Genomic DNA, 27,545 nt, shown 5'->3' with positions numbered 1-27,545 from the left:
ATTCAGGCCCCGCTCTCTCAGTATGTAGTATCAAGCAAGCGAGATTCAGTGGTGAATTGCAAATAAAGACGACTCTACCGTCAAGTGTGAGGGGGCGTTGCTGGCGGGGCACACTATCCACACCATGTCACTTCAGCCTCACGGGCCACACAATGGCACTTCAGCCTCACGAGTCACACCATGTCCATTGAGCCACACTCTGCGCGATGTGCGCGATCGCCGGGTAACGGATGCCAAGCCCACACAATCCATCTCCCAAGTTCTTACTTTTCGCGTCTTCAATTAGTAGGTCGAGCTCTCCCTCCCCACCAAACTTAACTCGTAACAGCGACAAGTCACCAATTCCTCCTCCACAACACTTCACACGTACCCCGATTAGAACCGCTCGACACCTCTCCCCCCCCCCCGACTATAAAGATCCTGTGAGCGCCCACTTTTATTGCAACTGCTCCATCTCCCGTTCTCTTCACACCCGCGAAACCCAGCAACAACCACAACACCCGCCACCCATCGTAAGCACCCACCAACCACCATCGCCATGGACTTCATCATACGCGAAGCTTCGATGGAAACTGGAGATGAAGAAGAAGAAGAGTATGACGAGGAGCTAGGAGAGGCGAAACCGAAACCAAAGAAGGCGGCGAGGGTCACCACCGACTTCGATGACAGTAGCGAGGAGGAGAGTGATGACGACGATGAGGAGGCAGCCAGAGTTCGCGAAGGCTTCATTGTCGAAGACGGCGAGGAGGATGAGGACGAGGAGTTAGAGGATGGAACTGTGGTGAAGGGCCAGCGGAAAAGAAAGCGCAGGAGGAGCCACAAGGATGATGAGGAGGATGAAGTGCTCGACAAGGAAGATTTCGATCTGATGATGGAGAATACCGGAGAGGGCTCCAGGGATACCAAGGTGCGTACACGTCACTCGTCGTAGTCGCCAGCTTCTCATGCTCCTGCTTGCCCACAGTAGCAGCACACCAGCAACAGCTCTTACACTGATTCGTCTTCTTATCTGCAGGGTGAATTCAAGCGACTGAAGCGTGGTCGCGAGGAACGTCATCGGCAAGCTCCTCGAGGATTGATCGACATCTTTGCGGACGAGGAATTAGACGCCCCCGGAGAACTCGATGACGACGACCGTGGCTACGGAAACAACCGGCGGGCTGACGAGTTCGACGGGTTTATCGAGAATGATTCCTCCGAAGATGAGGATCGTCGTATGGGCAGTGGCGACGAGCGCATCGCACGCAGACGAAGTGGCCACGGCCGACGGGTCGACACGGATTCGCTGGGACTCAGAGATGGTGCCATGAACGACATGGAAGAGATCTTCGGTTTGGGTGACTACGAAGATGCGCTCGTTCTGGACACGGGCGTGGCGGAGATGGAAGAGCGCACCCACGAGCTCCAACTTAAGGATGTGTTCGAGCCGTCCGAGCTCGAAGAGCGCCTTCTCACCGACGAGGACAATGCCATTCGCCATCGTGACGAACCGGAGCGATACCAGATCGCCCGGAAGCCTTTCAAAGACCTGCAGGTGACCCCTGAGCAGCTTGCCGAGGAAGGTCAATGGATCGCGAACGCTCTTCTCTCTAAGAGAGTCATCCATGAGGAGCTTGAGGAGCCCTTCATCGAAGCTGTCAAACGCGTCCTCCGGTTTTTCGTCGTTGATAACTACGAGGTTCCGTTTGTGTACCACCAGCGCCGCGATTACCTCATCCACGTGACGAAGATACCCAGGAGGACTTACATCGAGGGCGAACCCACATACGATCTTCAGTCCGAGAGATTACTGCATGAGAAGGATCTGTGGTTCATTCTGGACATGGACCTCAAGTTCAGGGCCTTGTTGACCAGACGCAATAGCTTGGAGAAGTTGTATGACTCCCTCCGCACGCAGCTCAAAATTGAACCAGATGAGATGCTGGAGGAGCGCATGCGCACGGCCGATCAGATGGAGCTGATTCAGGATCTGTTCGATTACGTGCATTTCCGCTATCAGTCTGAAGTTAAAGACCTAGCATTGGTGGAGGAAAGCGGTGCCGCCCGTCGACGACCTAACGCTGGGAAGTCAATATTTGAGCGCATCCGTGCGGGAAGAGTCTACGGCCTCGTTAGAGCCTTTGGAATCACTCCGACACAGTTCGCCACAAATGTTCGGTCCGGAAAGAAGCGCGAGTTTGCCGAAGACCCGAACCTCCCTCCCCACGAAATGGCGGACGACTTTGTCGACGACACCGACTTCCCCGTCTCGGAGATGGCTATGGCTGCGGCCAAGAAGATGCTCGCCGAAGAGATTTTCATGAATCCTGTGGTGCGCGAGGCGATGCGGAGAGAATGGTTCACTGAGGCAGTAATTCATATCAATCCCACGGAGAAAGGTGTGAGAATGATCGATGAACAACACCAGTACTACGCGTTCAAGTACCTCCGGAACCAACGCTTGTCTGCCATCGCCTTTGAACCCGAAAAGTTTTTGAAGATGCTGAAGGCGGAGAACGACGGATTTGTCGAGGTCATGTTTGAGCTGGATAATTCTGGCAGGCTTCACAAGGACCTATACGAATACATTGTGTCCGGGGGTTTTAGTGAGGTCGCAGATGCCTGGAATGTGGAACGCAAGGAGGTGGTGGACATTGCGATGGCCAAATTCGGCGAACTCTTTCGAGGAAGCTTGAGGGATGGGCTCCGGACAGCGTGCGAAGACGCGATCGCCGCCACAGTTAGTCAGGTTTTCAGCAAGGTGAGAGCGCTCTGTTCTGTGCGTACCCGAGATGCATGTGGCTAATGGTTCTGTGTAGAGGTTAGATCAAGCACCGTACAAGCCTAAGAATTTGGAGCTTGGCGAGCTTCCCCGGGTCTTTACGTTCTCTAACGGACAGGGAGAATGGGGCGATGCTATTGTCGGTGTTTTCCTTGACGAAGAGGGACGGATCCATACAAACATCAAAGTGAACGACCTGAAGGACGAGGCGAACAAGAATCAAGTTTACGAGATTCTTCGCGAGAAACGGCCTGATGTCATTGGAGTGTCGGGCTTCAGTGTACAGACGAACAGATTATACGAGGATCTCAAGAAATTGGTCGAGGAAAAGGAACTCACAGTCCAGGACGAGCACGAAGATGGCAGAGCCTTGTGTGAAGTCATCTTTGTCAACGATGAGGTGGCGAGGCTATATTACAACAGCGCTCGGGCCAAGGTCGACCATCCCGAATTCCCGCCTCTGGCTCGGTACTGTTGCGCTTTGGCGCGATATGTGCAGAGCCCTCTCCTCGAGTATGCTGCGTTGGGCAAGGACATTGTTGGACTTACGTTCCACTCGGCGCAGAGTTTGCTGCGTCCCGAGAGATTGTGGAAGGCATTGGAGACGGCTATGGTTGATATCGTGAACCTCACCGGAGTACTCATCAACGAAGCCGTTCGCCAACCCCGCATCGCGAACCTCTTGCCGTACATTGCCGGCCTTGGTCCTCGGAAAGCATCGCACGTCCTGAAGATTATGTCTTCCTGTGGCGGAAAGATTGCGACACGAGAGCAGTTTGTCCTCGGCGACCCCGAAAAGAGGCAGCCTTCAATTCTCGGGCCAAAGGTGTTTGAAAATGCCGCGAGTTTCCTCAATATCCCTTTTACTAAGAACGACCGGGAATCCGAGTACCTCGATGGAACCAGAGTGCATCCGGAAGCGTACGAGTTGGGACGGAAGATGGCGGCCGATGCCTTGGACTTTGACGAAGAGGACGTCGCGCACATCGTCCAGAATGCCGGAAAGGGTGGCATCATCAATCGACTGATCAAGGCTGGCACCGAGAGACTTAACGAACTCATTCTCGAGGAGTATGCTGAAGAACTTGAGAAAAACTTCAATCAGAGGAAACGGGCCACCCTTGAAACGATTCGGGCCGAGCTACAGCAGCCATACGAAGAGCTACGCTCGAAGTTTGTTCGTCTTGGAGTGGATGAAGTCTTCACGATGCTCACGGGCGAGACAAAAGATACGCTCGATGAGAAGATGGTGGTGGCTGCCAAGATCCGTCGCGTTACCGATCGCTATTTATCTGCACGCTTGGACTGCGGTATTGAAGGCAACATCAGTGTCGATGAGATGCCAAGTGCTGCGGTTAATACCCGACCGGTAAACTTCTACAGTGTTGGACAAACGATCCAGGCAAGAATCGAGAGTCTCAGCCGAAAAACGTTCTACTGTGAACTGTCTCTCCGGGATGAGAAGATTCGAATGCCTAACCGCAACATGGTGTACGTGCCACAGGGGGAGTGGGACGACGAAAGGGAGGAGAAGGACAAGGCGCGCATGGCTGTGACCAATCAGGAGCAGACGCGAACGGTTAGAGTCATCAAGCATCCGTTGTTCAAGACGTATAACAGCCGTCAAGCGGAAGAGTTTTTGGCTGGCAGGGCTCGCGGCGACGCAGTTATTCGCCCATCGTCAAACGGACCGGACCACATTGCCGTCACCTGGAAGATTGGCGAGAATATCTACCAGCACATTGATGTGCTCGAGTTGGACAAGGCCAATGAGTTCACGGTCGGTAAGACTCTGAGGGTACAAGGCAAGTACTCTTACAGCGATCTCGACGAACTCATCGTGAACCACGTCAAGGCAATGGCGCGCAAGATCGATGATCTTTGCAATAACTCGAAGTTCCAGACCGGATCCAGAAAGGACGCCGAGCAGTGGCTGGAGAAGTACTGCGAGGCCAATCCCAAGCGGTCGAGTTATGCCTTCTGCCTGGACGAGAAGAAGCCTGGATACTTCCTGCTTCTATTCAAGGCGGGATTGAAGTCTCCCCTAGGATGCTGGGTATGTGTCCTCCCTTATGAATTGTTGGAAGACCGGACGTGCTAATTCTAGAAATAGCCGGTACGAGTCATACCCGGCGCATATCAGCTTCGAGATACGAGCTACCCCGACGTTGTTACTCTCTGCAATGCAAGTTCCCCCCACTACCATCATATCGTGTTACGCATTCTAACAATCCGCGAAATGCAGGGTTTCAAAACCATGTTCACGCACATGGCGGTACGGTCCAGTAGACCCGGAGGCGGCGGCCACAGCGGAAACAGCAGCGGCAACAACAGCAGTGGTGGTGGCGGCCCCATGGGCAGGAGATGATCTTGTCGGGGTTAATACATAATAGCAAGGGTGTGAATTACGAATGATTTGATAGCGTTTGGTTTGCTTTTTTTTATCTTTTCGTCATCGCATACCGAATGTTCGGTTAACAAATTTTTGTACATGTTCGTGGGGCTAGATAGGGGGAGGGGCGGATGTGGGGCATGTTTAGGCCCCACGATTGCAGCTCAAAGGGTTTCGTTGGACGACACCGCAACGTGTCAGGGAAGCGATAAGATTCCCGAAGGATAGGTGACTTTCGGGGACGAAGGGTATTGAAGACAAAACTAATGCGGCCCAGTGTACTTTCTCCGTCCGAGCATCTTGTACATACGGGAAGATCAACTTCTGGGCTAGACATGTACTGTAGCTTCCTGGCGAACCCAGTCTATCGTCACAACCACCTCAAAGCTTGATTACAGGTATGCCCATGAGCTCGCACGCTGGTTTTTCCAGTTGATAGGTCATCCTACATAGAGTAGAATGCTTATAAAACAGTATCTGGTAGGTACATCTGTTGATACCCAACGCCGCAGCCACATCCACAAGCCACTGCCACAAGCCACCGCCACTGCCACCGCCACTGTCTCCAACCCGCCGAGGGCCGAGCCTGATGATCATCCGCCAGGGTACATCCGGCCAGCTTTTTCCCCCAACCAACCGTTGACCTCCATCCGACCGCATCTGAACCTCCTTAACTGCACAAATTTCCCGCCGCGTAACTCCGATTACATCTGCACACACCTACTTTTCGGATCTAATCCAGCACAAGTACAGCAGAATTCTCAATCGTAACCGAATCGGTCGACTACATACCAGCATGAGTACCAACGTCGAGACCGAAGTGCAAGCTATTTCCACGCCCGGCGCCGTGACGCTTCCAGCCACGGAATACCATGGCCCAGCAAAGGTACGCAGCTTGGTGTGGCATATCCGCGTCCCCCACTTGATACTCACTAGCTGGGCGCGGGGCCAGATCTACGTCAAAGGCGCCCACATTGTTGACGGCAGCGAATCGGAGGAGACGCTACGGACGACCGGCCCAGTCCCGCGGGACATCCGGCTCCCCCACCACCAGTCCTCGTTCTCCCACATGGCCATCGACGTGAGCTCCATCTCGCCCCCCCCCCCCCCCCTCCCGTCCGGCCCTACGCGTGCTCTGACTCGTTATAGATTGGCGGCTCGTTGGCGAAACTGGTATACTTCACGCGCGACCCACACGGGAAGGGGGGCCGGTTGAACTTCAAGAGCTTCGAGACGGAGAAGATCGATGAGTTGATTGCGTTCATGGGTGCGCTCATACGGAGTTCGGAGTGGGCGCGCCCTCCGGGGAAGGAGAAAATACAGATTATGGCGACTGGAGGGGGAGCGTACAAGTACGCCGAGAGGATACAGAATGCCATCGGTGTGGAGATTCGGCGCGAGGATGAGATGGAATGTCTGATCGGAGGTGTGTGCGGCCGGGAGGAGGTCTTTCTGGAGACTAACTGACTGATTGACGGTGGCATAGGGCTCGATTTCTTCTCGCGCGAGATTCCGAGAGAGGTGTTTAGCTATACCGAAGATAATCCGATGCACTTCTCCGAGTCGAAGCCCGACGCATACCCGTACATGGTAAACCCATCTTCGAGCGACGTCGTTACAGTATTTGATCGGAAAGCTGATGCGGGGGCGTAGCTAGTGAACATTGGTTCGGGAGTGAGCATCCTCATGGTTACGGGTCCGGATGAGTTCAAGAGAGTGGGAGGTTCTTCGGTGGGTGGTTCCGATGGGGACAATGCGTCGGCTTGGAGTCGGCTAACTCGTGGCTTCAGCTCGGCGGTGGAACGCTGTGGGGACTCCTCAGCAAGATGACAGATGCGAAGACATTTGACGGTGAGCTATCCAGCGGGAACTCTCCCGGATGCAAGCGGTGTGCTGATTCTCGTTGTCTAGAAATGCTGGCGCTCGCTCAGCGGGGGGACAATACGAAGGTCGATATGCTGGTCGAGGACATCTACGGTGGAGGTTACGATAAGATTGGGTTAAAGCCTACGACCATCGCCAGCAGCTTCGGGAAAGTCTTCAAGATGCAATCAAGAGCTAATAAGTACGCTGCTGCCAGTGCCAACGATGTTTCCTCCGCTAGTTCCGATTGTGCTTCGTGTGCGGCCAAGCGCGCCGAGTCTCCAGTCGGCAACCCCTCGCACTCAACCACCAATGGCGTCTCGGATGCTATTCCCGCCGAAGATCAGTCGAAGGCCGGGGCCGCAACAGTCAATGGCGGGGACGAGAAATCACGCTTCGGTCCAGAGGATATTAGCAGGAGCCTACTTTACGCAATTAGCAACAATATCGGCCAGCTCGCGTACCTCCACGCCCAGATCAACCATATGAAGCACATCTACTTCGGAGGAAGCTTCATTCGAGGTGAGCCCCGGCACTTTTACCATCTACTCGCAGGAATACTAATATCTCGACAGGACACCACGAAACGATGCACACCCTCACATACGCGATTCGATTCTGGTCGCAGGGTGAGAAGAAGGCTTATTTCCTGCGGCACGAAGGATACCTCGGTGCAGTGGGTGCGTTCTTGCGTCACCCACCACTGAGCGAATATGAGGAAGACCGCCCCTCCTCATCCTCGTAGAGGGGTGTCGACTCTGGACTGCTTTTGTGGGCGATCTCTTCACGGCGTTTCTGGATGATACGTGGTATTAATTCCTACAAGTCGGATTTTTTTCTCGTTCCTAGTAGCATTGGGGTAGCGACGGCGGCGGCGCATCGGACTTTTTTTTTATACTTCTCTTTGGATTGCCATGTCTTTGCAGAGTATTGCTGCGGAATTGTACGTTTTTTTTACGGGGTGTTTTTTATTGTTGTAATTAGACTAGATCACACTCGGGCACGGGTTCGTGCATGAGTAGAAGCTGGGCCGCGGTTTGTACCATAGTATTAGACAGTATATATGAATCTGTTAAATCAGGCTTTGAGTGGTTGGAGATATCTCTATGGCAATGACTGTATCTGCTGGGAGTTCCTCGCCTCGCATCTAACACCGATGTTTCTATGGCCGGCCCGGACTGTGCGCTAGCACTAATATCATAGGCCCAACCGTTTTGTTTCGTTATTCCATTAGGCCGTGTTCGGCCACGACAATTTCAAGTACGCACAGCTCTCTCTCTATCTGACTTCACTGGGAACTGAAGTGCCCCGCCCGACGGAGTTTCGCAGGTTCAACGGACCGAGGATTCTGTGGATATCAGTGTTGGCGCCGAGTGATATCGGGAGGAGCAGCGCAACCTTAGCTCTCGCGGTTTCCTTTCTGATCCGAAGGCCATCCCCCGGGTTTACAGTAGGGAAGAAAAGCCTTGTATAGCTAGTATAGTAGCGGATGAGGATGCGGCTTGTTTATGGTACAAGTATGTATTATCACATCACGCTTCATAAGAACGGCCTTTCAGCATTCAGCTTTCAGGCAACTCGACCGCCGACAACGAGTCCGTGTATTAGAACCAGGGTAGAGTATAGTAGGTGCTTCAGATCAAAGAGAAATCTGGAAGCTCCCAGCAGCTCCGTAGCGTAGCGCCCTTATCTGACCCAATTGTATCCCAGGATACGGTCCTCAATTCCCTTCCAAATCTGGTCCAGAGATGTGTCGACAGGATTAAACCAGCCGGGTTCGACGATTTGGCTATCACGGGTTAGTGGAAACGGAACTGTATGAGCAGCTACGTAGTTGGACTTACACCATAGTGATGACCAGGTACGCAGTGATGCCGAAGGCAATGGTGTACGCGGCGAACATGCGGTAGCTGCAGACGAAGGCGTAGAAGTAGCTTCGCTCGATCAGTCGGGTCCTCTCCTTTGGCAGGAGGTTCTTCCACTCCCCGGCGCTGATATTTGAGGGCCGGACCGCAGCCTCCTCTGGGTCGTCAGGCCCTGTCGCCTTGAGCATAGCCGCGTATTCATCCTCGTTCTCGAAGTTCCTCAGCAACCTGCGGCCGGCCACATCGTAGACGACACGGTCTCCGTGCGGCTCCACCGGCTCCTCTTCCTCGCCGTCGTCCTCCATCTCCCCGAGAACATTCTCCTCGTCGTTGACTACAGCCGTGGGCTCGGGCTCGGGCTTGCCCTTGCCCTTGCCATTTCCCTTGCACTTGCCCTTGCCGCCGGAGTTCTCGACCCCCTCAAACGGATTCCAGTCGTCCTGGCTATCGGTGTCGGCTGTGCTCAGGTCGTCGTCGGGAAACGGGTTCGGACCCCAGCTCTCGGGCCGCTTGAAACACTCCGCGTAGATCCCCTTGGGCTTTGCCCGCTCGAGCTCCTCAGCAGTCATAAACTCCCGCAGGTGGTGCAGCGGTGCGTGAGGATCCACTTGGCTCAGCGGGATGGTCTCACGACCGTAGACGTTGCGGGATGAACGCATTGTTGTGAGACCGCTGTTGTGTGGGAGCATCTTGACGAATGGAACGGTGAGGGTTCTTTGGTCAAGTGGAAGCGATTGAGGGAAGGAGAGCGGTGGATGAGGGAGTTGATTGTGCTGGGGGATGGTGAGTAAGAAACGAGCGGCGATAGGTAGGGACTGACGATGGAGGTGGAGTTGGAGGGGGAGGTAAACGGGAAGGTGTGGTTGGGGAGAGTTGATTGCTAGTGGGGGTGGAGATATAGCCTGAGTGGATTTCGGGGCTGACAACAACAGCGGTTAGTTTAACGCCAAGTGGCAGGTAGCTGAGATATAGACGGGACAAGCGCGTCACGACACATCATGTACTCACAGTATTGCTTCAACTCACAGTTCCGGTTTGGCTTACTAAAGAAGCATCTATCGCAGGCCAACTTCGAGGGGGGGGGTCCGTTCGAGAGGTAGCCATAGCACACTCGAACAGCCAACACACTTGGCCATCGATACCAGCTATCCTATGGTATTTCTGCTATCATCAATCCCTAAATGTCAAGCAAATCTCCTTCTCCATATCATCATCGAGATATCAGTCGACATGCAGAATCTCACCCCATCGACCTCTCTCATTCTGCTAAGTCCAAGGACACGATGCCCGTCACCTTCCACATCCCGTCCGATCCTGAGTACTCAAACTCCCTCGATAAACTCACTCGGGAAGTAGAGGTTTCCGTGTTGCTGCGCATGCTCAGAGATCGTACATGCTATGAAAGCGGTGGCTTTGACGACGTCGCCGTTCTGTAGGAAAAACGTGATCAGCAGGAGTTCATACGCATCTGTCAGAGCCGGGAGCACTCTTCGAGGTTAACTACAACTGAAGAACGTCAGTGAACCCTACAGGACGTCCTGGCCAGACCTAGATTATGACATTCACACCACGCAAGGTGCATGCCGAACGTCGCTGTAGTTGTTGTTAGCTTCTGCAAGGGTATCGCTGCAAGGACACCGGAAGCTGGTATAGACCGCGGGGACACGCTTCTCATCGGTAGCGAAATCATGCGAGCTGTCATGTAGTTGCCATACGCCGACGATTCCAGGGATATCCGGAGCTCTGGAATCGCTATGAGGGTACCCATTCTGGAACATGGTCCGAGTCCTGAATCAAGCCGAGTGCGATATAGTGAGTGTATCATAACCATAGATGCGTGAAACAAATGAAGCGAGTAATTGAGTACTCGAAAGCGTGAATGTCGTACCTCTTTCCAAGAAGGCCCAAGTTGTCCTTCGGCAAACCACCTTTATCCATCGCACGATTCCCATAGCCTTCCCGCATCCCTCCACCACCCGATTCCCCCTCGCACCAACCCGCACCACGGGCTCAAACGTAAAGTCTTTCACAAGGGCTGTAAACTCCCGTTTCCGTTGAGAAACACACCACTCTCCCGCAAACTTCCTTCCTCTCGGGTACTGTGCGCCAATACTGGCGGAAGCTGCCGTTGATGCCATCGGAAATCCGGGGGTTATTCGAAGGCGAAGCTGAGACGAAGAATGTGTCTTGGTCGAGGTAGAGGTGCCAAAGAGTGATAATCGCTTGCAAACAAGGAGGTGTGATAGCGGACGTTCCAGATGTCGATTGCGGGGCGAGTCTTCGAATGTTCGAAACCGCAGCCGTATTTCGCGGAACAGACAAAGGTACACTCTACTCGGTAGGCGTGCGGGCTAGATGTGAAACTATTCAGCAGATCCAGTTGACAGGCCCTGATGAACCGCCTCGTCACCAAGTTCATCCCCACAATACCTTCCTACCCGTCTCATATCACACAAAGAATCTCCCCATTCACCGATTTCCATGGGTTTCATTTCTCGGTTGGCATCTCGGAATCCAACTTTGTGATTTCGTATCCTGATTATGGTTAACGTGTGCGAGTCAAGCGAAGTGCGGAAAGCCTGGATTGTGACGTCTGCGGTAGCAAACGACGAGGCCTTCGGATAACTCGCTCGCATAGAAAGTATGCATTCTTCGGACGACGTTCCTCCAGGCCACAAAACGGTCTGAACTTTAGCCAAGCATTTGTCGTTTGTCTCAACTTTTGTCATACAAAGTTTTCGGGTTTCTCTTCGGGTGACCGCGTCTGCTCGAGTGCCGCATGCTTTCCACTTCCACTTTCTGATCGGCGGATTCCTACTGCCTCGAGATTGAAAGTCTCTGACACGTAAGACTGTCGATTCATCTAGGCTCTGCGGGTGCGTCGCAGGGGCGCCGTACTGCATGCCAGTGGCCACGACCTGACACTGGACTCTTCAGCCGTCGGTCTCGAAATACGGGCAAAGTACCCCACGGCGCCTCAAGTGGCGGATCGGTCCTAGCAGGGCGTCAATCCCACACTTCCAACTGTCCAACGAACCCCCATGGCCATCGGAGGTCGCGTACATACCGCCGCGGTGCCGACTCCCACATCGTGTCTAGATCGTCCTTATCCGCAGCCCCAGCGACTCTCGGCTAATTGGCCGGACGCCCCCACGATCCACACCCCCACTTCCACCTGTGTCTTTAATTACAAACGCCTGCGTGATGAATCCCCCCAATCACCTCGCGGCAAGCTGTCACACGCACCCCCGCTTTCCGCCTTTCCGGGCGCTTTCCGCTTCCTGCAGCTTCAAGCCGCTTCCTGCAGCCTCAAGCCGCTGCTGCAGCTTCTGGCCGCTTCCTGTCTGCTTGGTACATATTCGCACGTTCCGACCGTACTCTAGAGTACAAACAATCCCAACTTCCGGCTTCGCTTCCAGCTTCGATATGTGTAGGGCACTCGGGCGTGATGATAAGGCGGGCCGTCTCCACGTAGGCGTCTGCATCAATTGCGAGAGCATCTGGCCGGACACTGTTTGGCGAGTGAGCGATTGTGAGCAAGTGACGACCGAGGAGAGGACGGTCTGCCCTTGTATCCGTGTACATACTGTGGTACTCTATGTGCTCCCGAGTCCCACGTGCTCCCCCCGATCGGTAGTTGCAACTTGCAGCCCCCACGGATGCATCATCAACCTGGTTATCCACCTCCAAGCTCCGGGCGGTCGAGCTACTTTTCGGGCGGGGAAAGCTCCTGGCGGCGGCTGTTTCGAGCTTTCCGCGCAGGTGCCGAGAGACTAAGCCTGCGGAAGGGGTCTTTTTTTGCGAATGCACATATGCTGCTCGAGCGCTTAAAGGCCACCCATTTGGAAGAGACATGGAAAAAGGCAGTTTTCGGCATGACGGATTGGGATGGATGAATGGGTGGTGGGCAGTGGGCACAATCTCAGATGGGTTGACGCAGGTCGGCGAGGAATGAATCTTTGCTAGCAGATGGCTGCACACGTAGGCAGGTAGGAAAGCAGACAGGCAGGCAGGCACGCCGCTGTGCAATGGGGGGAGGGGAGTGCAGTGCGCGTTTGTGTGGAGGAAATTCGTGGAAAATGTCGGCAACCGCCAAAGCACTATATAATATTTATTTACCGGGGGACAGCCGCTTTTGCAGAACATTGTACACACGCTCCTCTCCGTCCTCTTTGCACCCGCTCCTCCCCTCTCTGTCCGTTTTGTACCCGTCCATTTGTGTTTGTTCTGATTTGTTTTCGCTCACCCATCCTCGTGCACTGTGCAATCTCTCATCTCCTCCTCCTCCTGTTGTCCTTCAATCCCCTCCATCATCCACTCTCCCCCGTACATTCAATCTCCTCCTGTCTTCTATTGTCCTCCCATCCTCCTCCATTGTCCCCCCATCCATTTCCCCCCGTGGAACAACTTCCCTTCTTCCCGCCCTTGCTCTCCGAGACCTTCATCCCGAACTCTGTTTTGCCCTTCTTAACATCCACGTAACCTCTGCTATAACAATAAACGGTTCACCCCTCGCAATAATGGCCGGAATCTCGAAACTAGAGAAGGACGAGATGACGATCGAAGTGGATCCTGCGGTTGTGAGTTGGCAGAAGGCTAACCTATTGACATTCTTTCCTGTCCGATGGATACTGATGATCTTTTGTCGATGATTCACAGCTCGAGAACAGTGATGCCGACTACGAGTCCGCTGGGTATATATCCTCTTTCTAAATTCGTCTTGGACATCTTGGCCAATTGCCGTGAATGTGTAGTTATGATTCCAGCACTCAGAGTCTTACCTCGTCTATCAACGAATGGATCTTCGAGAACGGCCGTCGTTATCACGTCTACTTCGGAGCGGAGAAGAACCTCATGCCCACGGATGAGGTCGAGCAGGACCGCCTCGACATGCATCACGAGTCCTTGCTGCAGATCCTCTCGGGGAAGCTTCACCTTGCCCCTCTCAAGGAACCCCATCGTATTCTCGACGTTGGCACGGGCACTGGTATCTGGGCTATCGACATGGCTGATAAATATCCTTCTGCCGAGGTGATCGGCATCGATCTTAGGTATGATTGACTTCCTCCCCCCGCCAGTGGTAGTGGGGGTTCTCTTGCTGTGCTAGACCCGTCATGGATCTTCTGACTGACCTGCGTTCGAAACAGCCCCATCCAGCCCAAATGGGTCCCGCCGAACTGGTATGAAACAAGTGCGTTTCAGATATGGTGGGGGATGAACGCTGATTGATCGAAATAGCCGTTTCGAGGTCGACGACGCCGAGCGTGAATGGACCTACGCCGAGAACTCGTTCGATTTCATCCACTTGAGAAACATATCGATCTCGATTAGTGACTGGCAGTTCTTGCTCGGTCAAGCCTACAGGTGCGGAACTCCACCCTCCCCCGCTTGTTCATCCGTGCTACACACACCATCGAGGAATGTTTACTGACTAATGTTCGACCAGGTGCCTGAAGCCCGGTGGCTACATCGAGCACTGCGAGCTCGGCATCCAGACGCTCTGCGACGACGGAACCATGCCGGACGACCACGGCTCGAAGCGGTGCATGGAATATATCTCGGAGGCCATGACCAGTATAGGTACACATGACCTGGATACTAAATGCCCGTGTTTTTTTTGCTACTGACATTCGAACCGCAACAATCAAGGAAAGCCGCCCGCGACGAAACCCACCATGGTGGACAACATGAAGGAAGCCGGTTTCGTTGAAATTGACGCGAACACCTTCAAGCAGCCTATCGGACCGTGGCCTAAGGATCCACGCATGAAGAGAGTATGCTACCCTCACCATTCACGTGTCAATACTATCGCTAATTTCCGGGCACATAGATTGGCGGAATGAGTGTTCTTCTGTCCGAGACTGGCTACGAGGCATACGGCATGGGTCCCCTTACCAGGATCCTCGGCTTCGAACATGCGAAGGCCAAGAAGATTTGTGATGATGCGTTCGCCGCCGTGAAGAACAAGAATTATCACGTGTACAATCACTAGTGAGTTCACCGGATCACTTCCTTCGATGCAGTGCTAACACATTGGGTAGTTATGTTGTCTATGCCCGCAAGCCCGAGGAGGAATAGGCAAGGGATTGCAACCGCGTCGAGACATTGCCTGCCTGCAGATTTTATTGGCTGGAGTGGGAAGCGGAACGACTTTCTCTCCACCTTGTTTATTCGTTTTCTTTGTCTCGTCGCCTTACTGGATGATGATCCAGCTGTCTTTATATCCTGTTCTAGCGTTCTGTTTTAGGCACTTTTATGGTGCCGTCGAAGGTTGCTCTCGTCCCGTTTTCAGCGGACGGTCGGATTCATGAATCGTGATGAATCCAAACCTTTCCCTGCTGCTATCATACCCTCTCTGTGAAGTGTGAACCGATAACGTGAGAACCGACAACGTGAGAACCCGATGCCATGATCTACTCGGGTCGAATGCAATGATGATGGCGATGACGTACATTGCACGTCCGAAGCTTCTGCACTTGTCGTTTCAATGGGAAAACCCCGTGTAGGGTGTATGGTGGTGGCGATAAGTGTCATTTCCGGAACTTGTAGTATGTGTGCATGTATTTACCTGTCCACCGTCTTAGGCGACATCTTGGTGGCTCCCGCGGACTCCGAAACGAGGTATCATTCCCGGTATCATACTTTCGTCTCAGCTCGTTTTCTAATATCTATCGGCGGATCGGATGCAATTGGCAACTCAACCCAACCAGAGCGGGCTTGCGTCATGGTATATCACCCGGCCCGCTCGCATTTCGTATTTCGTCGGTGGAATTTCCTGCGCTGCAGTAGCCTGTAGGTGGGCTTCCTTGGGGCTCTAGCTAAATCGAAACGGAAGGGCCTATGGTAGCCGTATGGGTGGACCATGGTGGTGTTGCGGCTGCGGTTTCTCATCACTCACTCAGTATGCAGGTAGTATGCCCGCCCTCTCTCTCCCCAAATCCCCGAGTCCTCTCCCGAGCTTGTAGCATCGCAGTCGTTCCGGTGGAGACGGCTGCTGCTGCTGCTGCTGCTGCCGCCAACGAGGAGGGTCCGGTTCGTCGTTGGCACGATGGACGCCGAGATACTTTGGCCGGAACAGTGAGGTTGTGTATGTCACGATACCAGAGTGTGCTCAGCTAGGAATAGGAGTACCGGTACATACCTGCTCCACTGCTCTGCAGTCTATATGCCCACCCCTCGCTCTGGAGTCCATCACTCCCTCCCCCTCACCCCCTCACTTCGAAGTGCGTTTACGCCGCCGCCGCCGCCGAACGATGACTCCTTCCCCTTCCGTTCTTCCGCTCACTACCGCAACGACGAAGACGACCAGACCGGACCGTGCAGCTTACTCCTACCTACAGTGATTGCACGAATTGCAAACCACCAAGTCTAGGAGTCGCTGGTTGGCGGTAAAGTTGTCTGGCGGGTCTAAATTCTCTTCCTCTTGAGATTCTGAGATTCTGAGATTCTGAGACTCTGAGACTGCGAGGTATGGTATCTGCCTATCCGTAGGGGGCGAAGCTGGGGAAAGAACACACTGGACTCGAGGTTGAAGCATAGGAGTAAAAAGCAAATATCGAGAGATGCATGGGATAGGATAAGATGGGATGCACCCACCCCTCTCTCTGGGCGGGAACTCACGTGTGCACTTGTCTCACTTATCTGCCCCACGCACCATGCACTGCCCACATTCCACGGATGGATATGCACGATGTACGGGCACAGGAAAAGGCAAAGGCAATGCGTGAGCATGAACTTGGGCAAAACAGACGCACTGTTTGGGGCGCTGGGCGCAACAAGGTTCCCATAACAGGCTCTAAAGCTACTTACAAGGAGGTTTAAGATACTTGGTCCCGCACACACTCAACACTCAACTCAATTCTGAACTCCTTGAACTGGAACTGGAACTCGAATCGGACCCCCGGCGACTTAGCGAGATGGTTTGATCGCCTTACTATAGTGGGTTCACATCCGCACAAATCTATCCATCCCATAGACTATCCAACATATACCAGCGACTGGCCTGCCATATCCGCCGTCCTCGAACCCCCCAGAAGCCTCTAGAAGCACACACTCTCGCACACTCCCACTCACCCTCTCATCCCGTCTCAGCCATACCTCAGCCATCCCTCCACCGAGCTTCCAACCCAAAACGAAAGGTCTCCCAAAAACGCATCCAGAACCAACCAGCGAAACAGCTCGATCCTTGCACGCAACGTTCCGCGAGCGATCGTTCGTGGTAACGATACTACATAGCCCACTCCCAACCGCCCAGCAAGGCCACACGACCGCCCACAGTCCAGCGACTCACGAACCAACTCGACCCTACTACCGAGACTACCGTGCAGCACCGAGCAGCACCTAATGTGCAGCCGCAAGAGTCCAGTCGCCGTCTCCGCCGCGGTCTCCGCCAGCAACAAGCGTAGCCGACGGGGCGTCGCAGCGCAAGGAGGACAAGGAGGGCAGACACGTACCTCGGGGCGGCCGCAGCCCGCCAACGGCGGCTCAGCGCAAGCGCAGATGGGAGCAATGGGAGCGATATATTGTGGCGACGCCGAGGGGTCGCAGGAAGAGGCGGGGGCGGGGGCGGGGGAGGTGGCGTACTCTGACCGAAGCCGCCGCGACGAAGACGGAGCGCAAGAGGAAGCGCGATGTTGAGAAGTTGCGGGTGGTCGAGGAGCAGATGCGCCGGGAGCAGAAGAGGCTGGACCGCGAGTTTGAGGCGGGGATCGTCGAGAATGCGGGGCTGCGGGATTTGGAGACGGTGAAGGAAGGCGCAGATTGAGTTGGCGAGGCGATCGAAGAATGTCGCCCTGTGAACGGGAGTGGGCTTGGATTACTTGGATTGATATGTACCTAGGTGGGTACCTGGTAGGTACATAGGCTACCTATCCGGTGAGGTCACCCAGCGGGGGTTTCTGGGGTTTCTGGTCATTTTGCTGATGCGTTGATTGCAGCTCTGTGTTCGTCAGTTCTCGTAGATATCCCTTCCGTTCGTTCGCTCGATATGCCCGGTCGAGTAGTTGTTGCGGGCTTCTTTCACCCACGAGTCGAGGACCGGTCACCAAGCTGAATCTGAATGTCACGAGCACCTTCAACCTTCAGCAGTGGATTCTGTCGGTGTCTGGAGTAAGGGGTTTCTGCGTTTTTGCTGCATTGGATAGGTAGGGCGTCGTGTCCGCATGAGTTCTCGCAGTAGATACCTATGTTGCTTTTTGTATCTTCCCTGCTTGCGGTGGTCAACATCGCCAACAGTAGCAACCGCCACATACTCTACTCTACCTCGCTTGTTACATATCTGACCGCGTTCCCTAGGTATTCCGTTCCTGCCATAGGGTGGATCATTTGCCACAGGGTGGATCATTTGCCACAGGGCAGGAGCAGCATCGGGCCGACCACCAACCAACCAACCAAGTCATACATAGCTCCAGCCTCATCGCTTCCCCGCACATCATCATCGATTTTACCACTCTAGGAGAGCCTGTTTAGCAGGCGATACGGCAATGGCGGGGAGGAGAGTGAACTCCAGGGGGAGAGCTCAGCGCTTGGCGCAGGAGAACGTCGACCATGACAACCGGCATTTTGCCAATCCCGCCGTCGATCCAAATATCTTCCCTGCTGTTCATCGGACCTCGGCCTTGACAGCTACGCAAACCCCGAGACGACGATTCCTTTTGAGCACCATGCCGTGTGCGCTAGACTGGTTATGTTGAGGGTATGTAGTACCGAGTGGAGGTACCTTTGGAGAAGAGGAGGGCTACGACGCGCCGCTACCGCGTAAAACCGACAACCCGAGCCTCTTCGAAGGCTCCCTTTCAAACGTTTCGAGGCGAAGGGATTTGGCTTGTCATTTCTGTATGGATTTGGTGGTGGAATTTCTTTGTCGAAATGTTGTATGTATTGTAGATATCTCTATCGGCCATAACCTTAGGGTTCCATGCTGTATGAACAATCAATCAATCAATCAATCAATCAATCAATCAATCAATAGCTCCAGCCTCCAGACTCAGATTCCAGATTCCAGACTCCGCCGGCCCCTTTGGAAGCGACTCGTGTGGTTACACGCAATGCCGGGTTGGGTTGTTGCTTAACTATTTCCCGCGGAGGCATGTGTTGTGTCGCACAGAAAGCCCCTTCGATTGGCACGGTGGCACAGAGGCGCAGAGGCACTGGACTCGCCACTCGCTGATCCTCCTATGATGATAATACTTTGACAGTTGAGCTGAGCTGAGCGGCGCGGAGCACCAGCCACGCGGTAAACCGGGTACTCGGGTCGGCTACGAAGCTCGTCGAGTCGCTCCGAGCGTTGGAACATCCCGGATGATCTCTTAACTATCGCGCTCGTTCGGATTGTTTGTGACGAAGACGCGGCTTCGTTGATAGTTGAGGATCGTCAGGCTGAGGGTCTGGTGTAGTTTTGTGGCTGGTATTTCCGGCTTTCAGCCACCACCACCACCATCACCCCCGGGCCCCAGGATTTCGCAGGATTCGTTGGATTCGCAGGGTGAGCGAGTTAATAAAAACACCACGTTGGAAGTCGGGACGAAGCGAGATGTTGAGCGACGAAAGAACCGGTTGCAAGTGATACCACTAGGTATTCGAGCGAGACAAGGCACACGGCACATACGGGTATGCACTCACCCATCGAATACCTACGGGTATATACTGCTTTAATCGAACGAACGGGCATCGTGTTCCTTTCCTTCTCTCCATTGTTCCACCATATATTGCCTTTTTTATGTGCCGTAGCAGCGTCGGGACTGGCCAGACCAGTGGGCCGCATTTGGCTCCGTCGGGATTTGGGAAGTCATCGAACTGGCGGTATTCCCGAGTGATAGGTCGTGAGCAACCTCGCAGCCCCACAAGTGAGCTCGAGTGAGCTCATAAGCGAGGGCGGCGGGGGCACGACCGTCAACCGTTCCCCGCACGCGTGTGCTCACGATGCCTGCCGGAGGGTCTCTGTTGGCCAGGCTTGGCAGGCTTGGCCGGATGATCCAATCGCAGATTATAATATAGATCTGTGGTGTGGCTGAGGTGCATTGGAGAGCATCCCATTGGCCGTGGTAGCGGGCGGCGACTACGCCACTGAGCCATCCCATGCCTCGATCCCAACAACCATCGTCGAAGTCTTTCAGGCATTGCGATTCGTCGTACGAGGAGGCACTCTAATCGGTAGAGTCGGTATGATAGAGTACAGCAGATACAGCGCAGGGAAATTTTCCGGGAGCCTCGCAAACGGTTATGATGGGCGGGCGAGCCAGCCTCCAGGGGCAAAAGGCAAAAGGCAAAAAAAAAGCAGAAGCAGAAGCAGAAGTTCGGGTCTCCCCCGTTCTCTCTCTCCTCAGTCCTCAGTCCTCAAGCTTTTTTTTCTTTTTCTTTCTGTCTCGATTTACTCTACATACGTACCGTTTCGCCGATGATCATGATGTCACCGCGCTTTGCGCTCTGCTCTGGCGATTGCTCTGGACGATTCCTGTAGCCCTGCAGGGACAGATTCGGGCTGGACATCGATGGATGGACGAACTTTCGCGAGTGGACTCTATGTACGATGCTCGATGCGTTCATCGTGCGCATTTCCCAGCTGATGGGATGCTCTAGGTATTTACATTGATAGAGTGCTTGGAGTGTGTATGTAGGTCTGGCGACTACATAGAAAACAGCGACAGATGGGAAGGGGAAGGGTCACGCATTCTCAAGTTGCGACGGACTCCCCATAGGCACTTCACCATGGTGGACGATGTGCGGCGTGAGCTTGGTTTCGCTCGTAGGCGTGTATGTATAGATAGTCAATATCAAAAACTTGTGGACACCTAGAACCCTAACCCACGGGCACCATACCAAATCTTATGGCTGGGAGAATATGGGCTCCAGAGACCGCAGTCAACATGCAGCACGGTTGTGATTATCCAACTACAGCCAACTGAAGTTTTCTTCAGTACAAAAGAACATCGTTACATGAAAATAAAAAATGCGCCCGGTATTTGGATACCAGCAGTCGTGAGCGGTCAACTGCCAGTCTGCCATCTCCTCACTCTCTTCACGGATTTTGGTGTGGTGCCCGTGGGTTAGGGTTCTAGGTGTCCACAAGTTTTTGATATTGACTAGTACCTAGAGTACCGAAGACTTTGCCCCCGGTTGAAGACCGGGATTCTTGGGGCTCGATAACTGTCTATCGATGCTGCCGGAATGCCAATCTTGCGCAATCCGGTTTTTCCAAGGGTGGACTCGTGGAGGGGTGGGGATCCGGCAGCACCACATATGGCATTTTCTTTGTTTTTTTTCTTTCCCCATCCACATCCACATCCACATCCACATCCACATCCACATCCACAGCTCGCGTGTCATCGTCGTCGTAGCCCCGAGCAGAACTAGCCCCAGCCCCAGTCCCAGCGCCCGCGCCTGATCGGACCAGGACCGTGACGGTGATGATGATGATGATGATGGTGATGGAGATTCTCCACAGGCGGGGCTTTTTCCCTCCCTCCTCCTAGCAGCTTCCGCTTCCGCGAGTGTTGTGCATGGCATGGGCATGGGCGTGCGATAAACAGGATATTGGCCATGATGGCGATGCTAGCGGTGCGGCGCGGTGATGCAGCGTCGGCATATGCAGCGGATGGATGATATCGATGCGGAATCGGCGTGAGGGCCGATGCCTACGATCGCGACGTGGTCAGCAAGCAGAAGCAGCAGGCAGAAGTAGAAGCTATACTTCCCTTCTGAGCCCCGAGATCATCGGGCGGCACGGAAACATCCAGCACACTGTTGGATGCTGATACCTATGTCATCCACGCTGTCCGGAGTGCTTGGGAGCATTGTTGCGCCCATCGGTACTTGTACGGTCCGGCTCGAGTTCATGTGTTCCACGTCGCGCCTGGATTGATGGTGCTGGAAGGGTAAGAATTCGTAGATAGTAGATGGTCCCCACATTGCCGACGCAATCAATCGCCTCGTCGAGCAGCAGCTTCATCGTGTGTTGGATCGAGGCCACTCGAGAAATGTATCATAGCAATGTTTGTGTCGTCTCCTCCTGGTGTGATATCGGCCAAATTCGATCGTCGCCCATCTGCGCACAGCATCCTTCGAGATCACCATTGTCCCCCGATTCCTCCCCGCCGGCCGTAGCCAAATATACAGCCCGTCCACCAGCATCCGAATTTCGCGAGCCAGCTGCCAGCTGCCCAGAGTGCCCACGCCATGCAACAACATAGGGGGGGGGGAAATCATTTTATAGACGTATCTATAGACCTAAGTAGATCACGACGTCCACACCAATGAGAGCCATCGCCGCGAGACTAGCTAGTCGGCGTCCCTCGCCTGCCCGCGAGAGAGAAGTACACTAACCAATGAAAAGCTGTAAGGGACGCTTGGGAATCGTTGCTCCCCTGTCGGAGCCGCCATCGCGCTTACTACATAAATTGCAAATCCGCCTCTCGGGTCGTCCGCCTCCCCCCCCTCCCCCACTAGATCATCCATCACCACCGCCACCTGCCAACCATATCCCCTCCGCCTCCCCTCCGCCTCACCTCCGCCCCCCCGGTCCTGGACGAAACACACACACACACTCACTGATCCCGTCGCTCTCACACTACAACTTACTCCTCCTCACTCGCTTCCATCCCCTTACCGTCGCTGCTATTCGACTCGGTTCCGTAACAGCATACGAAACGTCCTGCGACCGCGTGCGGCTTGCGGCGAGAGAAGAAAAAAAAACAGAGACAGAGAGACAGACCGAGAGACCAAAGAACTGACATAACAGTCGCCGGCACCTCCCCCAAGCACCCGCGCAAATCCCCGCTCCGCGCCTGACCGGGCGCTCGCATCCTGTCCCCACCCCCTCCCACCTCCACCCACCCGCGCCGCTCAACATCCACCGAGAGACAGGATTCTAAGCGAAACGTTATCCAGACCTCGCCGTTATCCAAACCTCACCGTACGCAACGAACGCACTGAAGAGACGCAGAGGGTCCATGGCGAGCAGTCCCCCCGCCGGTCAGGGCGGTTCGGGTGGCTCCAACGATGGCGGTGGTGGTGGTGGAGGTGGAGGTTGCGGCGGCGAGGCCATTGCTCCCCCCTCCACGCGCGTAAAGGTTCCCATCCCGCGGTTGCGTAGAGGCAGCAAAACCCGAGAGGATAGTTTCATCGGCAACGCTGGCAGTCTGGGCGACGGCAAAAACAGAGTATCGCACGCGTGCGAGCCGTGCAGACAGAGGAAGACGAAGGTAAGCAAACATGTGGCCGTGGCTCTTTCCCTCCTACTAGCACGCACATACCGTACGCACCCTAGCGGCAGACGACGAAGGAAAATCCCCCCGAGATGATATAGAATAACGCTGATCATTCCCGCCCCTTCGGCTTCGCTCCATATAATTAGTGTAGCGGCGAAAGGTGCGCACCTTATGCGTCCCCTCCTTCCCCTCCCCCTCCCACTCCCCCCAATCCTGCCTCAATCCCCCGCATACCCCTCTTCGCTTACTCCCTGTGCATATCCTATCGATGTTTACCGTGTCGTGCTGACGGTGATTCGCGATTGTCCTCCGGAAAATAGACCTTGCTGTAAGCACTGTCAGGACTTCAAGATCAGCTGCTACTACGCGGATGGCAAACGAGACCGCGCCAAAAAGTACGTCGTCAAGGCGACCTCGACCCGCATTTCTCCCTCCTCCTCCTCCTCCCCCGGGCCCTTTCGGATGGCGATGGCGATGGCGATGGAAAGCGGATGGTCATGCGGCGTCACTCGTGGGGAATCTGATTGGTGTTCCCTCCTCCGATGGGACGGATCGGTGGCATTGTTGTGGACCCCCAAACTGAACGTCGATTGTAGAGGGAATCCCCCTGAGCCACAGCCCCCCACTGTGAACCTTTATACCACCTCCCCGATACCACCATACCGCACATCCGATGCCGTAATCTCGTTGACATCCGAAAGGGTCCTGGCGCGCAACTGTTCTTCGACACTGGACTGATGATGGCATAGTGAGATGATAGCACTCAAAACTCGGGTGGACATCTATGAGAGTCTACTGGAGCAGCTCAAGGCACAGGTGGACAGTGCTGGGCAGTTGGCCATCACCAAGGCATTGCAAGGTGTATGTATCATTGGTCTACGCGCAGTGCGTGTTAATCAATCCTGACCCCTCCCCGTGCTTGCAACTTACGCGGATGCTCAAGCTTATCCATTCCCGTCTGTAGCTGCGTTCACAGGAGAGCATAATCCAAGTTCGAGTACAGCCTCGTGACGGCGAATCTCTGGTTTCGGCTGGGGTCGGCTCGACGGGCTCGATGGACCATATCAAAGAGGATATCAACAGCGACAACTCGCCCTACCCGACCGGATACATGGGCAAGAGCAGCGAAGTGGCTTGGATCCAACGTGTGGCCCAGCAGCTCGCCGAGGAAGCCGAGCAGGAATCAGCAGATGGCGCAGGTATCCGTACGAAAACCAGTTCCCGAAAATCATCCTACTCGTGCCCATCTACTAAAAGAATGAGCTGCGACTCAGCAATAGTGGATGATGAGTATCAATTCCAAACGCCCGCCTACCACCTGGACGACTTGAGCGTGTCCCTCTCCGGCAGCCAGATTGATCCGTACCTCCTGCCCGACAAGAAGATCGCCGATCGGTTGATCGAAACGTACTTCAACACCTTCCACCCGTCGTTCCCGATCGTCTCGAAGAAGCTATTCATGCGCCAGTACGAAACGTTCTTCGAGACCTTCTTCCCGCCGGGAAGCTCCAGACGATGGCTTGCCATGCTGAACCTCAAATTCGCTGTTGGGTCGTTGTACGCCAAGCTCATCAACGTCGAATGGAAGGGAGGTGACACGGAGCACCTGAAGTACTTCGGAAGGGCCAGGCTGCTGTGCCTCGACGAAGGAAGCTTACTGGAGGTTGCCGACTTGCAACAGGTCCAGATCATGGGGTTGACCGGAATGTATCTGCTGGCGAGCAACCAAACAAACAGGTAAGCATTCGGTCTTCTGCTCATCATTACCGTGTTTGTGGGGGAGTTCCCCGCTTTCCTTTCCAGGTGGACTGCCGCCGGCATGGTCCGTGGGGGCTCGATACTGTGTGGGTAGCTCGGACTGCGCTTTCGATCGTGCTCACCACACAGGATCACATGGGGGCCCACCTTCCTCATCCTCTTTCTGCTTTTGATTGGCCGCGAAGGGACCTATCTGCTTTTCTCGTTCCACCGGCTCCTACTATCCCGCGCCCACTGTATGGAGGGCAACCACCTTTGCTCGAAAAAGTGTTAGGACTGACAGTCGCATTCATCCGCAAGGGCATGGCATGTCAATGGTTTAGCGATTCGCTATGCGCAGACTCTCGGTCTTAACCTCCGTAATGACGTTCAGAATTTTGATGAGGTGGAGAAGGAACTACGCGTGCGTATGTGGTACGCGCTCTACTCGGTCGAGCACCTCCTGTGCTTCATGACCGGTCGTCCGGCTTCGATCCAGGACAAGGATTGCAGTGCGCCTTTACCTCGGCCGATGGGGGAGGGTTTCGATGGAGCCAACGGAGCGTTGGCCTTCGAGGTGCCACTTCAACATTTTCCAGATCCCGATGGTCTGATGACTCCCTCCACAAACTCGGGGCCCGACTCGATTACCCCTAAATCCAGCACGCCGCCTCTACAGGGAATCGGTTCGAATTCCATCAGTACACCGTCGCATAGCACCCCTGACGCCCTGTACCTGTCGGTGGGAATGTCCCACGCTTCGTCGGTTCCGCCCATCCCATCGTCTCGCGCCTCCCACACACCTTACTCCCAATCGCCTGGAGTTCGGCCCGGCATCCACGCTAGGTCCAGCTATTTCCTAGAACTCACGAAACTCAATAAGATCACATCGGCTGTCCTGTCGAGTCTTTACAGCGCCGACACGATCAAACGGAGTTGGAGTGACATCCAGGGCATCATATCCACCCTCGAACTGAGTGTCATCAAGTGGAGAGCGGATCTACCTGCGATATGGGACTTTGGAAACAAGAGACATCGGGACGTCCAATTCGCCCGCGAGGTGAGATCCCGTGATGGTGTTATTTTTTCGAGCGACGCATGTGCTGACACGGCGGATAGAGAATGTCGCTAGCATTTCAATTTTACAACGCTCGAATTCTTATCAACCGGCCCTGTCTCTGTCGGTTGGATCAGCGGATACCGAACGAATCGAACCGGTCACGGGATTTCAATCGGTCCGCCGCGGCCACGTGCATCCTGGGTGCCCGGGAAACGATCGCGTTGTTGCCGGATGAGCCGAATCCTGTCGGGCTCATCAGCAAATCTCCGTGGTGGTGTCTGCTGCACTACCTCGTTTCGGCCGGCGTGATTCTCATGGTGGAGATATCCATGCGGGCAGAGCATAACCCACAACAGGCCGAAGGACTCCTCAACGATTCCAAGAAGGTGGTACGATGGCTGCGGGCCATGTCGAAGGACAATATTGCCGCTGAACGTTCGTTGACGGTACTCACCAAACTACTACTCATCTCGGCGCCCAAGATTGGCGGCGATACGTCCGACGTCGAGAGAGATCTCGGCGAATCGAACTCGGCGACCACGGCCGCCAAAAATCGGCTCAACAATCATGAACGCCCCATCAACCACCTGGCCGTGCACGATAGCGTGGCCATGCTCGGAATCGAAACCACGCTCGATGAGCCCTTACACGTGCCCTCCCCGCGCTTTGCTAATACGGAACATCTGGGCGACGTGCAGGATATCTTCCGAGGACTTCTCGACGACCCATTCCCCTTCGGCACGATACCGATCCATAGCCCGTTCGACAACCTGATGGGCATGCCCGGCGGCGCGGCTTTCCACTCGACTGCACCCACTTCGATGGATGCCGCTTTCCGTACGGCACCACCGGATTACGTCGACACGCATGAACTCGTGTATGCGGCGGACAATCACCATCCTCCTCACGACGATGACGACATGCACGTACAGATGCAACACCACCACGGGCAGCACCAGCAGCACCCGCTCCAGAACCACGATCAGCATCACGTGCAGCACCACTGCCAACACGAGGAAGTCGGTCGAACGAACGAGCGCATGCAAAAGAGATTATCGCGAGGAGTCTCGAACATCATCATGCCGCCACCGCCGCAATTTCCCAAGTGGTCGACGACGGATGAATACGGCATGAGCCATATGGGATCCTCGTACGACTCGGGCGTCGAGCGTGCGCGCGCCGATCTGATGGAGGCCAACGAATCGATAAATTCCAACAATGTCGAGTCGCCGCTATCTGCCGATAAGTCGAGGAAGCGCGGAGGAGAGCAGCTGGCTTGGCCCACAATCTGAGTGTCGTCTCTTCGACAGAGTGGAGTGGGATGTGAGATGAAAAGTTCGTGATGGTTCTGTGGGAGGGGCGGTTTTTTTTCTGTTTCCTTTTTTCTTCTCTTTTACTTGGTACTCGGTATACGTGTTAATTGCTCGGTTTATCATGGAGGGGGGGGGTTATGTTTGCCGTCTCATTTCTCGATCCATTTCTCGATATTTGTCATGGTCCTCGTCCGCATATTCCCACTGCTATACACCTCTCTCCTATTTATTTATTTTTTCTTACTTTTTTTTTTTACTTTTTCGGTAAGCAAACGCATGGTTATTGGGGTTTTATTTTATCTATCTTTGGGTTCCTTTCATTTTTTCTTCTTTCTTCCTCTTTCTTCAAA

The 27,545-nt window shown here is 54.4% G+C and overlaps 5 protein-coding genes across 5 annotated transcripts; 4 read left to right on the top strand and 1 right to left on the bottom strand.

The window, feature by feature from the left end:
- The first annotated feature begins 289 nt into the window (after positions 1-289).
- BZA05DRAFT_146162 (SH2 domain-containing protein) lies at positions 290-5,182 on the top strand. Its single transcript, XM_051478950.1, has 5 exons — positions 290-907; positions 1,016-2,740; positions 2,799-4,817; positions 4,875-4,946; positions 5,007-5,182. The coding sequence occupies exons 1-5, from the start codon at positions 539-541 to the stop codon at positions 5,127-5,129; spliced, it is 4,308 nt and encodes a 1,435-aa protein (XP_051336463.1). The 5' UTR covers positions 290-538; the 3' UTR covers positions 5,130-5,182.
- Positions 5,183-5,775: 593 nt separating this feature from the next.
- BZA05DRAFT_146169 (pantothenate kinase pank) lies at positions 5,776-7,879 on the top strand. The gene is made up of 8 exons (XM_051478951.1): positions 5,776-6,039; positions 6,106-6,234; positions 6,303-6,579; positions 6,640-6,743; positions 6,807-6,884; positions 6,944-7,004; positions 7,065-7,538; positions 7,592-7,879. Exons 1-8 carry the CDS (start codon positions 5,950-5,952, stop codon positions 7,759-7,761), a joined length of 1,383 nt encoding a protein of 460 aa, XP_051336462.1. The 5' UTR covers positions 5,776-5,949; the 3' UTR covers positions 7,762-7,879.
- Positions 7,880-8,702: 823 nt separating this feature from the next.
- Positions 8,703-9,540, bottom strand: BZA05DRAFT_421331 (uncharacterized protein; the record flags this gene model as incomplete). The annotated part of the gene is made up of 2 exons (XM_051485704.1): positions 8,703-8,805; positions 8,861-9,540. The coding sequence occupies 2 exons, from the start codon at positions 9,538-9,540 to the stop codon at positions 8,703-8,705; spliced, it is 783 nt and encodes a 260-aa protein (XP_051336461.1).
- Positions 9,541-13,028: 3,488 nt separating this feature from the next.
- On the top strand, positions 13,029-15,221 carry BZA05DRAFT_377982 (S-adenosyl-L-methionine-dependent methyltransferase). Its single transcript, XM_051481846.1, has 9 exons — positions 13,029-13,461; positions 13,541-13,575; positions 13,636-13,932; positions 14,029-14,061; positions 14,120-14,245; positions 14,328-14,461; positions 14,531-14,655; positions 14,712-14,872; positions 14,923-15,221. Exons 1-9 carry the CDS (start codon positions 13,402-13,404, stop codon positions 14,957-14,959), a joined length of 1,008 nt encoding a protein of 335 aa, XP_051336460.1. The 5' UTR covers positions 13,029-13,401; the 3' UTR covers positions 14,960-15,221.
- Positions 15,222-22,824: 7,603 nt separating this feature from the next.
- BZA05DRAFT_407847 (fungal-specific transcription factor domain-containing protein) lies at positions 22,825-27,463 on the top strand (the record flags this gene model as incomplete). Its single annotated transcript, XM_051484662.1, has 7 exons — positions 22,825-23,079; positions 23,232-23,245; positions 23,406-23,480; positions 23,835-23,946; positions 24,050-24,822; positions 25,144-25,882; positions 25,942-27,463. 7 exons carry the CDS (start codon positions 22,828-22,830, stop codon positions 27,172-27,174), a joined length of 3,198 nt encoding a protein of 1,065 aa, XP_051336459.1. The 3' UTR covers positions 27,175-27,463.
- Positions 27,464-27,545: the final 82 nt, after the last annotated feature.

Source organism: Tricharina praecox (genome assembly GCF_024521635.1).
Source record: "Tricharina praecox strain CBS 144465 chromosome Unknown BZA05scaffold_26, whole genome shotgun sequence".
In the NCBI taxonomy this organism is placed as follows: domain Eukaryota; kingdom Fungi; phylum Ascomycota; class Pezizomycetes; order Pezizales; family Pyronemataceae; genus Tricharina; species Tricharina praecox.
The sequence above is the reverse complement of the archived record's forward strand: the minus strand, read 5'-3'. Positions and strand labels throughout refer to the sequence as shown.

What these genes read in the sequence shown, in the direction of transcription:
- BZA05DRAFT_377982 (XM_051481846.1), top strand. Translation starts at nt 13,402, where the DNA reads ATGGCCGGAATCTCGAAACTAGAGAAGGACGAGATGACGATCGAAGTG. An exon ending in AAATGGGTCCCGCCGAACTG is followed by an intron (nt 14,062 to 14,119) that starts GTATGAAACAAG and finishes TGATCGAAATAG; the next exon opens with CCGTTTCGAGGTCGACGACG. An exon ending in GGAGGCCATGACCAGTATAG is followed by an intron (nt 14,462 to 14,530) that starts GTACACATGACC and finishes GCAACAATCAAG; the next exon opens with GAAAGCCGCCCGCGACGAAA.
- BZA05DRAFT_146169 (XM_051478951.1), top strand. Translation starts at nt 5,950, where the DNA reads ATGAGTACCAACGTCGAGACCGAAGTGCAAGCTATTTCCACGCCCGGC. An exon ending in CCGACGCATACCCGTACATG is followed by an intron (nt 6,744 to 6,806) that starts GTAAACCCATCT and finishes GCGGGGGCGTAG; the next exon opens with CTAGTGAACATTGGTTCGGG. An exon ending in AGATGCGAAGACATTTGACG is followed by an intron (nt 7,005 to 7,064) that starts GTGAGCTATCCA and finishes CTCGTTGTCTAG; the next exon opens with AAATGCTGGCGCTCGCTCAG.
- BZA05DRAFT_146162 (XM_051478950.1), top strand. Translation starts at nt 539, where the DNA reads ATGGACTTCATCATACGCGAAGCTTCGATGGAAACTGGAGATGAAGAA. An exon ending in AGGGCTCCAGGGATACCAAG is followed by an intron (nt 908 to 1,015) that starts GTGCGTACACGT and finishes TCTTATCTGCAG; the next exon opens with GGTGAATTCAAGCGACTGAA. An exon ending in TTAGTCAGGTTTTCAGCAAG is followed by an intron (nt 2,741 to 2,798) that starts GTGAGAGCGCTC and finishes GGTTCTGTGTAG; the next exon opens with AGGTTAGATCAAGCACCGTA.